The sequence below is a fragment of the Tripterygium wilfordii genome, chromosome 2, assembly GCF_013401445.1.
Source record: "Tripterygium wilfordii isolate XIE 37 chromosome 2, ASM1340144v1, whole genome shotgun sequence".
NCBI lineage: Eukaryota > Viridiplantae > Streptophyta > Magnoliopsida > Celastrales > Celastraceae > Tripterygium > Tripterygium wilfordii.
Window position 1 is genome coordinate 165,888 of NC_052233.1, and position 13,976 is coordinate 179,863.

Consider the following 13,976-nt stretch of genomic DNA (forward strand, 5'->3'; position numbering starts at 1 on the left):
AAACACTTCTCAGCTCAAATTCTCTTTCTCGAGTTTCCACACATTCATTAATGCATAGCGAGTGCTCATATATATATTTCTACTAAATGTATCAATCAATGGAGAAATTACAACTACGATTCCCAGCTCAGATTTTGTACATACTTTAGGCAGCCTAAACAACAACATCAAATCTTTAAAGCTCTGTTCTCAAGATGTTCGCGAATTCCGCTGCTTCTTTTCTTCCAGCTCACTTGCTTCATTTAACATATCACCTGCATCCTGTTGCATATTTAGTTTGGCGAGGGCAACAGACTGCATGTAGAAGGCTGTGGGCCACTCTGGATATACACATTGTGCTTGCATTGCATCTCGAAGGGCACCATCTGGTTGATCGCATAGGAGGTAACAGAGACTACGACGTGCAAAGACAGTTGGGGATATCATTGTTCCTACATCTATGAACTGCAGAAGAAATAGAGCAACAGATATCATAACTTAAATTCAACCGGATCCAGCTTTGGCAACTTCTCAGCAAATTGTGAGATCAAAGTCTAGTTCTTTTCTATGATAAATTTATAGAATGCAAGATGGTAGCTTGCTCCCATCTGACCATTCAATGCACAAATGCATCAGCTCCCTATCGCATATCTTGACTAAATCGCTGAATGGCATTCTTATGCATCAAATGGTAGAATCCTTGATTCAATACTAGGTAAATTTTAGCAGCAGAGTGCCTCATAGTCATAGCAACCACAATACATAGAAACAAACCGATTAAACAAATGAAAGATACCTGTGAATAGCAGTCTATTGCAGTTTTGAAATCTTTGTCGCGGAATGCATAGTCCCCACGCTTCCTTGCATCCAGCAAGTCTCTCATCTGTTGAGTCCACTCTTGGAAAGATAACTGCAAAAATTTGTATTTGTATAACCCTGTTAGCGTAAAATGCACGAAGGTTAATATTGAAGACATTCTAGTGCTCTATTACCTCATTCGTTCCTTCATCATCCCTGTAATGAGTTGTAACCAAGATATGATGAATTGCTGTAAGGTCTAAGCGTGAGCATGCCTCACCCATAGCTGAAAGAGGTCGCTGTGGAGGTGATGGGGAATCTTCTTGCTTTGAAATCCCAAGCATGGCAAAAGATGGTACCTGGAAAAAGCAGAATCGTAATAGTTAGATAATTGAACACAAAGCAGAGCTTGAAACTATTAGGGCTACCTTCATCTTACGTAAGTATGTAAGTGAGAGTGAGTGAGAGAGAGAATATATATGCATTTATTTAGGGCACAGTAATAATGAGCTTAAAACGGTAACCTCCCATTTTCTCATCATAAATTGCCATAACTAACAGCACTTTTCAGCAAGACAACTCAGATGAGGAGCAGCCAAATTGCTCACTTTACCAATTCGAGTCACTTGCAAACCCAGTCGTACCAGTGAATCACCGAGCATTATTTGAGTTTCAAACGTAGATGTTCCTTCTCTTTCTCATGTGCTTTAAAAAGTTCAAATCAAGAATTGGATAACCGCACTTGACAAAATATGCACTTGCATACATCTATTATTCGTCAAATGTACCACTCAGAATTCAGCAAACTTTGCACTTGCACACTTCCTGCTCTTGGCATTTCCGTTAACGATTGTTAAGCCTACTAATTCAATATCACCCATATAAAAGTGGTAGTAAGAAGCAATAGACTGTTCTAATGAGAGAAGTTCATTACATCGGTCTTGATTTGGAGTGAAGCTAGTGTTGCAACAAGGTCTTTTGTACTAGGCCGCTCCTTCAGTTCATACTGCAAACATTGAGAGGCAAGATCAACCACAATGGTTGCTTCTTCTGTAGAAAAGTTTCTCAGCAAATGTGAATCCATCAAGAGAAGAATATTTTTGCCTCGTATCATATCAAGAGCCTGCATACATGCATAGCTATCAAATTAATATCAGAAATAATGCATCCATAGAGAATTTTTGAAATTCAATACACAACATATGTAAAACATCTATTCAAGTAAAAACTCCACTAACATTGCTCATACAGAAAAGAACAAGGAAATCAAGATAAACCTTCTCTTATTGCACAATCTTGTCACTATGCATACCAAATTAAGCTGGTGATAAATGTTAACTATTCAATTAAAGTATAATATATTCACTAGTTTTACTTTCTTTTTATCCTTTTTAAAATGAAGACAGCTGATTAAATACCAGAATGAGATCACCATAGCAGCCATCCATTCTGAGAAACAGGGCATACCCTTTAGACTTTTTTTTATTTCTCTCACTGAAAGACCTGTTTTCTTTGTTTCATATAGAAAACGAGAGAGATAAATCATTGAACAAACTTAAAATGATTTCCTCATGCACATCTTAGCAGCAATTCTGGTCAATATACAAATAGAGCAATAAAATTGAGGTTCTTTCTCATTAAACCCAGGGGAGGGGGGAGGGAGTGCACACAAGAATAGACAACTTACGTGGTTAGGGGGAATGTGCTTTCCACTAAGCAAGTCCAAAAGGACCGTGCCAAAGCTGTAAATAACACTCTCAGGAGTGACCCTGCCTAGAATATCGAAATTATAGCAAAGCAAAATGGTCATGCAAATTGAAGGGAGAAAATAATTTTCCTATCAAGTATAATACAGCATTGCAGCTCACAAGAAATTATAACTAACAAACAGAAAGTTATAAATGTTTCAAAAAACTTTTAAAAAAAATTTAAGAAAGGAGGACGGTACCTCATAAAATTTATTAAATAACCCTCACAAACGACATATAAATATAAATATAAGAAAATAGTAATTCTACACCACATTAATTAATAGAAAATGTGATAAACAATGAAGTTAACATTCGATACCAAATTCCCCAACTATTTCGTCGTGACACTTATATTGTTTTTAAATAATAAACAAAATTGTGTTTACTGTTCAGGATAGAGCCTCACACTACTGAATTTGTATTGAAGTATCACAACACAGACCAGCTAAACATGTAAATTGAAGTAAGGACCAGTTTTTGATACAGGTTCAAGAAATGATAAAAGCGGGAAAAATCCCTTTTACTTGAATAAAACCATAAAAAAAAATAGACAAATGATAAATACCACTTACAAGAAGCTAAGAAATTACCATTTTTCAGATATTCAGGCGGAGTGTAGGCAAGATTCGTGCTATAACTCTTCCCATCCCTACTATTTTTCATCAAGCCAAAACATGAAAGGCGTGGATCGCCATTCTACATGTCCCACCAAAAGATTAGTAGAAGATTCATGATTACTTGAGATGAAATTTGCTGATTCATATTGAAGAAGGAATACCTCATCAAAGAGAACCCTATAAGCATTCATGTCATGGTATAATGGACGGCCCTCACTACTACAGTAGTTTAAGGCTTCAGCAATGTAGTAGGCTACTCGTAAACGCATCGCCCATTCAATGGTTTGGTTTTCCCCTGTGAAGAATAACAAAGGCCTCAAATAAACAATTTTGGAAATCAAACTGATAAAATAAGAAATTCAAGGATAAAAAAATTTAAAAGAATATCATATGCAATAGATTATCCAAACTGCATTTTGGAGGGGACACAGAACGTAATAAATGCTGCTATAAGAATCCAATCCAACTTGACCTACATTCATGTCAATTCCAATGTCATAGTATTCAAAAACCCTCCTTTTCAAGGAATCAACAACAAAAGGCTATCTGGTAGTCATACACAAACATGAGCGGTAGAAACATTCTTGCATTCAGCAGTGAAGCAATGAACAACAACAAAAACAGAATGCATCTGAAAAGAAGCACATTTTAATTTGCTCACTTACTCTCTCATATATATATTTTTTTAAAAAAAAACATTTTCAATGCTCTAAAACATTAAGTGAATGCTGCTAATATAACAAACCAGGAGCTATGGACACGTTGCTGAACACATCAAGAACGAAGCGAATTAATAGAAATGCGAGAAAGCAGAGCATACAGTGGAATAAATGCTTAGCAAGAGAATCGTTGGGCATGTACTCAGCCACAAGAAGCCTTTCGTCCCCATCACAGCAGTACCCAATCAAATTTGCCAGCCTCTTGTGCCTCAACTTCCCCACTCCCCAAGCCTCTTCCTAATACACATAAAATCAAACACCTTACAATCACCTTGAAAGCCCACACAAAATATAAAAGCATGAAAAACCGACGGAATCTTAATAGAAGCAAACAAGAAAGATACCGCAAATTGCTTGGGTTCAGGCCAGGCTGTCTTGCTGAACTTCTTGACGGCGATCCAACGTTGATTCTGGAGGCAGCCCTTGTAGACAATATTGGGGGCCTTGTCACTGCTTTCAGAAACGATGTTGTCCGAGCTGAAGTTGTTCGTGGAAGCTTTGAGGTCAGAGAAGGTGAACTCCGAGAAGGAAGGAACTTCTCCGCTTCCTGCCGCGTCGAACCCACCGGAGGACGGTGTTTGCTGGTGGCGGTGGTGGAACTTATATGCAAAAAAGGAAGATTGACAGCAACCCATGATTTTGTTTGAGGTTTGAGTTTGTGGGTTGTTGAGCTTTTTAAAGGAAAATGATCGGAGGAAGCGTATTAAAAGCTGAGATTGGAAGTAGAAAGTCCTCGTCTTTGGTGATTGTTCAATTTCTGTTCTGGTGCAGTAAGTAAAAGTCTTGGTTGTCCTAAAACAGTTATTTATAGTTGTCATCTTCTGTGTTGTTGTTTTTCTTTTTTTCTTTTTTTTTTTAACTTTGTAGAAAGATGATCATGTTGTTTTGTTTTTGAACAGTTAGTTAATTTCAGTAGAGATTAATTAATTTTGTTTGATTAGTTAAAGAATAATAAGTCAAATACCCATTTTATTAGTAATAAAATAAAATCCAATGATAATAAAATTATTATATGCATGCGTGTATGTGAAACTTTAGACCAAACTCCAATTGAAATTGTCAATTTTATGAGTCAACAACACAAGAAGTCTTGAGAAAATTTAGTTGGATACCATAAAAAAAGTTGAAGACTGAGAATTCCTTGACTGGTTTGGAAGCATATATTCTCTTCCCGTGTCAGATAAGTCATTTGAGGATTCCCACTAGTATTAATGGTGGGCTTCAATAAACAAAATAAATTAAAGATAAATACACAACTTAATAGTTATTAGCATATATGTCACAACAGCAGTAGAAGTAGATCTTTACACATACAAAGTTGAAGCAATTCAAAAGGAAACCATGATTGAGACAAAAAGGGGCTCCAATCAATTCAGCATCAAGAAAGGTTACATGGCTTAGGAACTAAAGATCACTGCGGTCTGTACAGGACTTCAAAAATAAATTTCACATCTATATCCATATCCATCCATCCATACTATACTATCTATCTATCTATCTATCTATCTATCTATTTACTATATATAAAGTTCATAGAATTCGCGTGTTCTCGCGGCGAGTTGGCTATCTTTTCTATACTCTCTCGATTGGTTTTCATTTTGTTGAACAACTGGCCCAGCAAAGCGACGTCGTTTTGTCTGTCGTTATTTTGTTTTTTTATTGCCGTGTCGTGCACTCGTGCGTCTACTTATTGTTGAGGACGTTAAAAATCTATTTACTATATATAAAGTTCATAGAATTCGCGTGTTCTCGCGGCGAGTTGGCTATCTTTTCTATACTCTCTCGATTGGTTTTCATTTTGTTGAACAACTGGCCCAGCAAAGCGACGTCGTTTTGTCTGTCGTTATTTTGTTTTTTTATTGCCGTGTCGTGCACTCGCGCGTCTACTTATTGTTGAGGACGTTAAAAACTGTATGGAAAATCACGTCGACTGGCCCACCATATCTGTACTGGTGTGATTTTTTGGGGCCTCTCTGTATGCAAATCTATTTACTATATATAAAGTTCATAGAATTCGCGTGTTCTCGCGGCGAGTTGGCTATCTTTTCTATACTCTCTCGATTGGTTTTCATTTTGTTGAACAACTGACCCAGCAAAGCGACGTCGTTTTGTCTGTCGTTATTTTGTTTTTTTATTGCCGTGTCGTGCACTCGCGCGTCTAGTTATTGTTGAGGACGTTAAAAACTGTATGGAAAATCACGTCGACTGGCCCACCATATCTGTACTGGTGTGATTTTTTGGGGCCTCTCTGTATGCAAAACGACGTAGTTTTCATACCTTCTCCAACTCGAACCGTTCGATTGCTTTTGATCCTGGCCGTAAAAACAGATGCATGCACTTCTCTCCTGTTGATCTGCTTCTGCAAAAATCTTCGCTCTGTGTCCTGTGCCTCCTCTTCCTTTCTTCCCTGCTTTCTCTCTCCCCAAATCTCACGGGCCATTGGGTCTTTCCCTCTCTGCTTCACACAACTTGAGCTTCGTTTGGTACGGGTCGACATCGGGAGCTTCGATTTACTACGGGCTGGAGAGTTTGTTTTGTTGTGGATGTTTGGCGTGGTTCATGGATTTGGTGCGATCAGGCAACTGAGGTCAGTGGCAGCCACAGTGTCTTATGGGTCTTGGTACTGCTTCGTCGATTCATGGAAATTCGATTGACCTCTTTTTCTTTTGGTAGCTCTGCAGCATGATGAAAATAACACTGATAAGGGTACCTTAGGTTATATGTCTTGCATTGTCGTACGTTTGAGCTCCTTGCTCATTTTTCTGTGTACATTCTACTTGCGCCAAGCGCCAAGGTCAGACGGCTCAGGTGAGATTTGTTTTGGTCATTCTTATGTGTTTTGTTTTCAGTGGTTAAAAAGATTTGACTGTATGATCTTTGTTAATTTTTTTCGCGGTTTTATTTCTCCATGTGAAAAAAAACTATGAATTTGTGCAGCTGTTTTTCTTCGAGCAACTTGACTTCAATTTCGCCTCAACTCTTTGATCTGTGTGTGCTGTGGGTAATAGCTCGCCTGCTTCTTCTGGCTAGGCTTAGGTAAACTCCTCCGGGTTGTGTCTTCGCTCAGGTAAGATTTTTTGCGCTTTCCTACGTGTTTTGTTTCCTAGGGTGGTTAAAATGATTTGATTGAATGATCTTTATTATTTTTTTTCTCGGTTTGTTTGGTGAGTTCACAATTAAGCGAATTGTGAAGTTGCTCATTGTCTATTCCACTTTTTGATTTCGTTAGTGAAATTTCAATGCAGTTGTTGATTATTAGGACCTGATACAATATCCTACTTCTTTATTATCCTCTAATGTTCATTTGAGGATATGCTTTACGATTATATTTTCATGTGCAATCTATCCATTTGTTTGCTGGTCCATGGGGGAGTTATTGATCCTAAAGTAGATGTTTTTGATAGTAAGAAGGCCTTCATTGATGCTGTGTGACCACCTCTGATTGAAAGGCTTCCGCTGCTCAAGGTCGTAATGGAGGATATCACTACTATGGATGTTGTTAGGTTTGTTGAGTCTTGCAAAAAAGGTTCGTTTGGTTCTCTTATCAAAGACTTGCATTAACCTTAGTGCCTCGAGTTTTTTGGCAGGCGAAAACAATGTCTGCTTAATCATCTTCTATTTCAAATGATGCGAGCTTTATTTCTTTCAAGTTTTGTTGCAGCAACTGTTACTCTGCAACATTTTCTTCTCATTCCAAGGAGGACTACAGCCACATCATTATTGCCTCCCAGTACTCAAAACAGAGATCGACATTATGTTCTGTTTCTAATCTTCCACACAACTTTGTAGTTTGTAGAGACATCTCCCTCATAAGTTTCATTTTTTAAGATCCTTTAATGCTCATGAACCTATTGGCATATTTGCCTGTAGGTTAAAGTATTTTTACAGATTGAAACCACATATTGTCGTTGATGTTTGACATACTTCAATTTGCTGAAGTGGGTTAACGTGTTTTTCTCATCTAGGACTGGCTATTGTTTCTACTATGAATCGTGGAAGTAAAAGATTTTTCCTTGGAACTGATAGTGCTCCTCAAAAGAGACAAAGAAAAGAATGTCCTTGTGGATGTGCAGGTATTTACAATGCTCATGTTGCCCTGTGTCTTCATACTGAAATTTTTAAAGAGGTACTTTCTTCCTTTTCTTTTTTTCTTTTCAGATTCATAGTCTCATGGTAGTTTGTTAGTGGTAACAAGTGTGTGATTAAATTATCAGGTGAAATGCATTCATACTTTCACATCACATTTGTCACCTTAATAATCTTACTTACTCTCTACTTATTGTAGGCTGGTGCGCTTGACAAGCAAAAGGAATTTACCAGCTTTAGCAACCAGTCTTTTATGCCCTACCAAGAAATACATCAAAGAGAGTGAGATTCTAGCAATAAGCACATTGATTCAAGTTTTTTGCTCTCTGTACTCTACTGCAGATTGGCTTTTTAGAGGGTTAGTGGCAACTAATTGGAGACCGAAATCGAGTGAAAACTCCGCCTTGCCTCTTTGGATTTCTAGGTTGTGGTGGACATATAAATAATCAGAAGTGGTTGCAAGAATGGCTACAGAGAACCAAAATATTCCAGAGGGAACTGTACAGAACATGCTGGAGCAAGAAAGCCTCAAGTGGGTCTTCGTTGGAGGCAAAGGCGGTGTTGGCAAAACGACTTGTAGCTTGATTCTCTCAATTCCGCTCGCCAGTGTTCGACCCTCTGTGTTGATCATATCAACCGATCCGCCTCACAATTTTAGCGATGCATTTAACCAGCAATTCACCAAGTCCCCAACTTTTGTCAATCGCTTCATCAATCTATATGCAATCTACGCCCTGTGCCTCTTCTGTGAATGCTATGTAAATTGCAGGTAAGGTTTATAACTTTCCATGCATTTTGAATCCATGACAGTGGACATGAAGTTTACGTCAGAATCTAGATACCTTTCGTGTCTCAAATTTTTTTCTTCTTTTTTCTGAGCTGCAACTTTGAAGAACACATAAAATGGACCTTTTTCATATTTTTTTGGGCTATAATTGTGAAATCAACAATAATAGTGCACTCTCATATATGCTGATGTGTGTGAAGCCTTTTTCGTATAGGATGTACGATTTCTGTAGAAACAGCACCATGAGATTTGATGGTAAATTTAATGTGTTGCCATTTGGTAGCTGTCAAGGTGTCCAAGCTCATGTTTTTTGTTTAGCCTTTGTCTTTGTAAGTTGTTCTTTTGATGATTTCATTGAATCCTCTGTTTCTTCTGGGTGAGTTTCTTCACTTTTTCAAGATAATTCAACTGTTGTGCATTTATGCTTCGCCTTCCAGCTTTGCTTTGTTTTTCGGTGAGTCGTCGCTTGTCTTTGGATAGGAGGGGTAAGAGAGGATGGGATTGGGTTTCCTTAGTTTGATGATCTCCGAGACCAACTTGACAAGCCTTATTCATGGAAAACTGGGTTTTTATTTAAGTTTTTTTTTACCTTCAAGATCTATTATGATGAATATTCTGTGTTTTGTTATTGACGCCTATTACATTCAAAAATTAGAGGCTTAGGGTTAGAAATCCATGGTAACTTGCTTGAGATATTTGAGGTATTTTAAATTACAATGCAGACCATTAGCTAGAAGTAATGTTTTGACCCCTGACGCTTGATAGAACGTCATTTTCACCACAAATTGATCTTTGTTTCGGCCTTTGTTTCATAGTAACCAAGGTTAATTAAATAGCTAAGTCTGGATAAAAGATATTCACTCATTTTTGCTTATTCCGTTCTTTTTTAATGTTCTTATTCAGAATTTTCATTCAGCGACTGTGGATTTGGAGTCAATTCATCAAGAATGACATCTTAGTTGATGTTTATGTCCATTTGTCGAATGGTTCGAATAAGTTTACATATTATTAGGCAAGGTATTATTGTCGATGAAGTATAGGCAGCAGAGCTGGAGTGATTTTGGTTGGGCTTTGTAATTTGATTGTTCCATGCCATGACAATAAATAATGCAGCATTTAAACTTTTAGAGCTCACTATTTTTTGTGTACATTCTATCGAGTTCTTAAACAGTTGTTTTTTGGTTTTTTTTTTGTGCATTGTTTCTCTATACATGTCCCTATATATATGTAGCTCTAACCGTGGCACCTTCCCTCACATATATAGGTATTAAAAAATTAATTAATAACAAATTATATGGATGATGAACATATAAATGGGCACAGTGTGAAAGGTGAGAGCTTGCTTACATTTTCACTCTTATTGACATGGTCTCTTTACATGAAAGTCTATTGATGTCTATAAGTTTGTGAGTCATTGCTACTTTTTAATATCGACAGATATTGGATGACACATTTGTTACATTGTTTCTTTTAATTCTTCATAAAATATGATGTGTTTAATGTGCAGATTTGGCAAAAGCAAGAATAACATGGGGACCAATATTGTTTGCCTCAGATAAGTTTAATTTGTTTACATTTTAAATTTGCCTAAATGTCATTCTTTTGCATGGGCCAAAAGAATAAATCAATAGTTGATTGGTTACTTCTACATTTTTTAGTCACTTCCAACAACTTTCTTGGTGCAGGTGAATGGTGATGGCCACCATGAAAAAAATATTCGTTGTCAATTAATAGTGATGGCCATCATATTCGCTGCCTTTGAATTTGCCTTGCTTATTTATGTTTATTGCAGATGTGTCTAGCTTCTTATATGGAACTAATCTGAATTGATCTATTTAATAGTATTGCCATAGAAATAATGTTTATGTAACTTTTGCTTATTCAATTTGATTTGATCACCCACGATCCTTTTTTAATATGATTTTGATAGTACTTTGTTGACATGTAATAATCTTATATGCACTATATTGATTTAATCTTACTTTATATCTAAGGTTTCTTCTGCTTTACATAAGGTTTAATCTTATGTTTTGACTTTCTCTTACGATGCATCTGCCTATTTACATATTAACTAGCATGCTTTTGGCTAAAAAAACTGTATAAGGTTCATACATTTTCTCAAAAATTGTATTTTATTCTGCTTTATCTTTCATTCTCTGCTATGATATATCTTTAAACTCCTAACTTGCATGTTTCACTCTTTTTTATGCTTCTCATTCTGCCATATTATCACCACCTACAGCTGACTTCCTACCACATACCCCTCTCTTTCTCTATCATTGAAAATGCAGCTTCCCATTAAGTGTTGCCAAGACCTGTGAATGCCTCTCTATTGGTTATTTATGTTCTCTCAGAGCCCTGATGGTGATGAATTGATTGTATACTATCCCATCAACAACATGCCTTTCAACATCGTCAGCTTAGAGGGCAGAAACCATTGCTAATTTTCTGTTTTTCTGTTGAATACCTTTTTATGCTCTTTTTTCTGCCGGCCTATGTCTCTAATGTTTATCTCCTTATGCATGACTCTGTCTCTCGACAGAAGTTCGTCAATACTTACAAGTTTTTTCATTACTGAAAACACTATGGCAACATTTAGTTTTATGTCAAAACATCCAAAAAAAATTCATTAAACCAGTCATTTGATATATATGAAAACATCCAAACAAGGAATGTATACATACCAAGAAAGAAAGTGAGAAGACATATTGATTATGTTATGTATAGCAGTAGGAAATGTGTATGATTCCCCAAAACCTCTCAATTGCGACTCCGAGGACAACCTCAATAAATACATCTACCCACCTCCCCGCCGCAAAGCGCGGGCACGACGCTAGTCTATCTATCTATGTAAAATACTAATAGGGAAGGCAAGTCAGTACAATTGCGGGCGAGTTCCTTAGTTTTTCTATACTCTCGCGTGTGGGTTTAGTTTGGTTTTTTTTTGTGGGACCCGCCTGAGACTTTTGTTTTGTTTTTTGGTTTTCTGTGGGTCCCATTTTAATTACACAAGACACCTGTGAAACAGTTTTTGACACGTGTTTTTTTGAACCTCTTCACTAAGTTTAGCCCTTCTACATTCGTCTCTATGCATTTACCAATTTCCATCGAAGATATCAAAGGATTGCAGAGAGACAAAAAAAAAAAAAAACCCTCTCTTCTCCAACTCAACCCCACTCCGGCCGGCTCTGCTTTCCCTGCCAAAAACGATACTCACTTTTGCTTCTATTGACGTTCCTCTCCTCGGCTCCTCCTCTGGCTGTGTGTCTTGCGCGTTTGGGTGAGGAAGAATTTGATGCATTAGCTCGCGACTGACCTGTTCTTGCCTTCCTCTTTGTTGGTCTAGGTCCTGCGTGCGTTTGCGAGGTGATTCACTGTAGTGTTTTTGGTTGTGTCTCAAATATTTTGTTCAAATTTTCTAAGCCTGGTAAGTCTCACAGTTTTGAAGACCTTTTGGTTTGGTTATTTTTTGTTTTGATCTGACATTTAGTTGTTTCTCAGCCTCTCACGGGTAGCTTACGATGGTTCACCAGGCTCTGTCCCTTTTTCTTGGGGTGGCTTATGATCATGATCGGTTCATTTTCTGGGCCTTGCAGGTTCACTCCTTTGTCTTCGTTCTCTTTTCGGCAGCTTTTGTTATATCCATGGTGAGTTGCCATTTTTTGTCCTCTCGAGTTTAGTTTGATTTTTTTTGGGCATTTTCTCTGTGGAAGAAAGAAGGAGACGAAATCATCGGTTGTTCTTCGTTTTTGTATCATCATAGCTAGAATCCAGTTGTATGAGGCCAACATAGCTGAACAAGACCTTCAAAGAGCCCACTCTCAGGTTCTTAAATTAACAAACTTTTTGGAATTTTTAGATTTCTATGATAAGTCAATCTTTTAACAATAATGCTGTTTTTTTTTAATAGGGTTTGCTATTGGGAGGTTGTGGTGGTACTTCAAAGATTAGTCTGGTGAGTTCCCCTGCCAACTGTTAATGCCTTGATATAAATATTCTTTACATGCATGTTAGTGATACTTTTTGAAGATATTCTCGTGTATTGAAAGAATGTTGATGATATTTTTTTGAAATTTTCTTGGGTATTTTTGGACAATTTTCTTGGTCTTATTCAGCTCAGTTCGGCAAAGCGTTATTACCGCTGGATTGAGATTAAAATCTCTCTTTTTATGAGATTTAGTTTTCTATCCTTCCCAACGGAAAATGTCTATGGTTTAAAAAATTATGCTCAGGTGTTGCTAAGTAAATTTCAACAATTACGCTTGATTGTCATTGGAGGGAGCTTTACAAGCTGAGATGTTGTTTAGGTATCAAACTTGGGGATGCTTCAAAAAAGCTTGGGAAAAAGTTTGCTATTGCATCAGTTGCATTCATTGAAAGTATGTATGTTTGGCTATACAAAAAAAGGCATCTTTAGATAATTTTGTACGGGCAGCTGCTTCGATTCAGCACTGACCTCGATTCAATTCATGCATCTCTGCGTGACCTGTTCCTTCTCCGCCATGACCAAAACTCTGGTGGGGTGTTTTGCTAATTTATATTTGCTTGGGAAAATATGATAAGAATTGTTGATAGTGTTTGAGATTGTAATCTAATATAAATCATCTTTGGACTTGAATTTTTTTTTTGTCATCAACTCTGTTGAGCATGTTGCACGGCTTGATTGTTGAATATGGGTGTTTTGTGTTTTTTTACCAATTCCGGCTTGAATAATGGGTTATATCTCAAGACTTATATATCAGTCGAGAAACCTTCTATGATTTTTTTGTTGGTGTTGTCCTGTGTTCGATGATTTCAAGATGTTGGGGGTTTATCTCGGGTTCAGAAGGCGTGTGTCTATGGTGTTATTGGTTGTTCACCGCAGAATGTGTTATATCTCATGACTTATATATCAGTCAAAGAACCTTCTATGAATTTTTTGTCGGTGTTGGTTCTTCGTTTGATGATTTCTAGATGTTGGAGGTTTAGCTCAGGTTCACGAGGTGGGTCTTTGTGGTGTTATTGGTTTTTCGTAGTAGGAGAGATTATGAGATATGTCGGATTGCAATTTGGGGATGGAGATGGGTGTTGATTTTGGTTGGAGTGACCCGTGTTGCTGCGAGGTGTTTAGTGTGGTTCATAGATTCGGTGCGATCCGACATCTCAGGTTAGTTGTCTTCGATTTCACTTCTGATAGCTTTTTGATATGCTGCATGTGCTTCCTTCCTAATTTTGTGGTATTGTTTCATGTGTGCCACTG

At 37.3% G+C, this 13,976-nt stretch overlaps 2 protein-coding genes across 7 annotated transcripts; one reads left to right on the forward strand and one right to left on the reverse strand.

Annotated features, from left to right (window-relative positions):
* Positions 1-43: 43 nt before the first annotated feature.
* Positions 44-4,638, reverse strand: LOC119981894 (serine/threonine-protein kinase BSK1-like). Its single transcript, XM_038825035.1, has 9 exons — positions 4,209-4,638; positions 3,966-4,101; positions 3,307-3,440; positions 3,119-3,224; positions 2,465-2,550; positions 1,712-1,900; positions 972-1,136; positions 776-889; positions 44-444 (listed from the first exon to the last, which is right to left on the reverse strand). Exons 1-9 carry the CDS (start codon positions 4,497-4,499, stop codon positions 190-192), a joined length of 1,476 nt encoding a protein of 491 aa, XP_038680963.1. The 5' UTR covers positions 4,500-4,638; the 3' UTR covers positions 44-189.
* A 1,579-nt stretch (positions 4,639-6,217) lies between these two features.
* LOC119981900 (dihydroorotase, mitochondrial-like) lies at positions 6,218-10,639 on the forward strand. Of its 6 annotated transcripts, XR_005464256.1 has the most exons (8): positions 6,218-6,451; positions 6,538-6,672; positions 6,802-6,931; positions 7,269-7,390; positions 7,830-7,937; positions 8,150-8,232; positions 8,375-8,719; positions 10,245-10,639. XR_005464256.1 is itself a non-coding variant. In XM_038825042.1 (7 exons), the coding sequence occupies exons 4-7, from the start codon at positions 7,336-7,338 to the stop codon at positions 8,394-8,396; spliced, it is 321 nt and encodes a 106-aa protein (XP_038680970.1). In that variant the 5' UTR covers positions 6,218-6,451; positions 6,538-6,672; positions 6,802-6,931; positions 7,269-7,335; the 3' UTR covers positions 8,397-9,634. The 6 variants fall into 6 exon arrangements, 1 of the variants encoding a protein (XP_038680970.1); XR_005464254.1 differs by having other exon boundaries at positions 7,830-7,990; positions 8,150-8,719; XR_005464255.1 differs by having other exon boundaries at positions 8,150-8,719; positions 9,641-10,639.
* Positions 10,640-13,976: the final 3,337 nt, after the last annotated feature.

Excerpts from the sequence above, each read along its gene's own strand:
- LOC119981894 (XM_038825035.1), bottom strand. The coding sequence starts at position 4,499 with ATGGGTTGCTGTCAATCTTCCTTTTTTGCATATAAGTTCCACCACCGC. Across the intron at positions 890-971 it reads ATGATGAAGGAACGAATGAG|TTATCTTTCCAAGAGTGGAC; the intron begins GTAATAGAGCAC and ends AAATTTTTGCAG. Across the intron at positions 445-775 it reads CAATAGACTGCTATTCACAG|TTCATAGATGTAGGAACAAT; the intron begins GTATCTTTCATT and ends TTTCTTCTGCAG.
- LOC119981900 (XM_038825042.1), top strand. The coding sequence starts at position 7,336 with ATGGAGGATATCACTACTATGGATGTTGTTAGGTTTGTTGAGTCTTGC. Across the intron at positions 7,391-7,829 it reads TGTTGAGTCTTGCAAAAAAG|GACTGGCTATTGTTTCTACT; the intron begins GTTCGTTTGGTT and ends TTTCTCATCTAG. Across the intron at positions 7,991-8,149 it reads ATACTGAAATTTTTAAAGAG|GCTGGTGCGCTTGACAAGCA; the intron begins GTACTTTCTTCC and ends TACTTATTGTAG.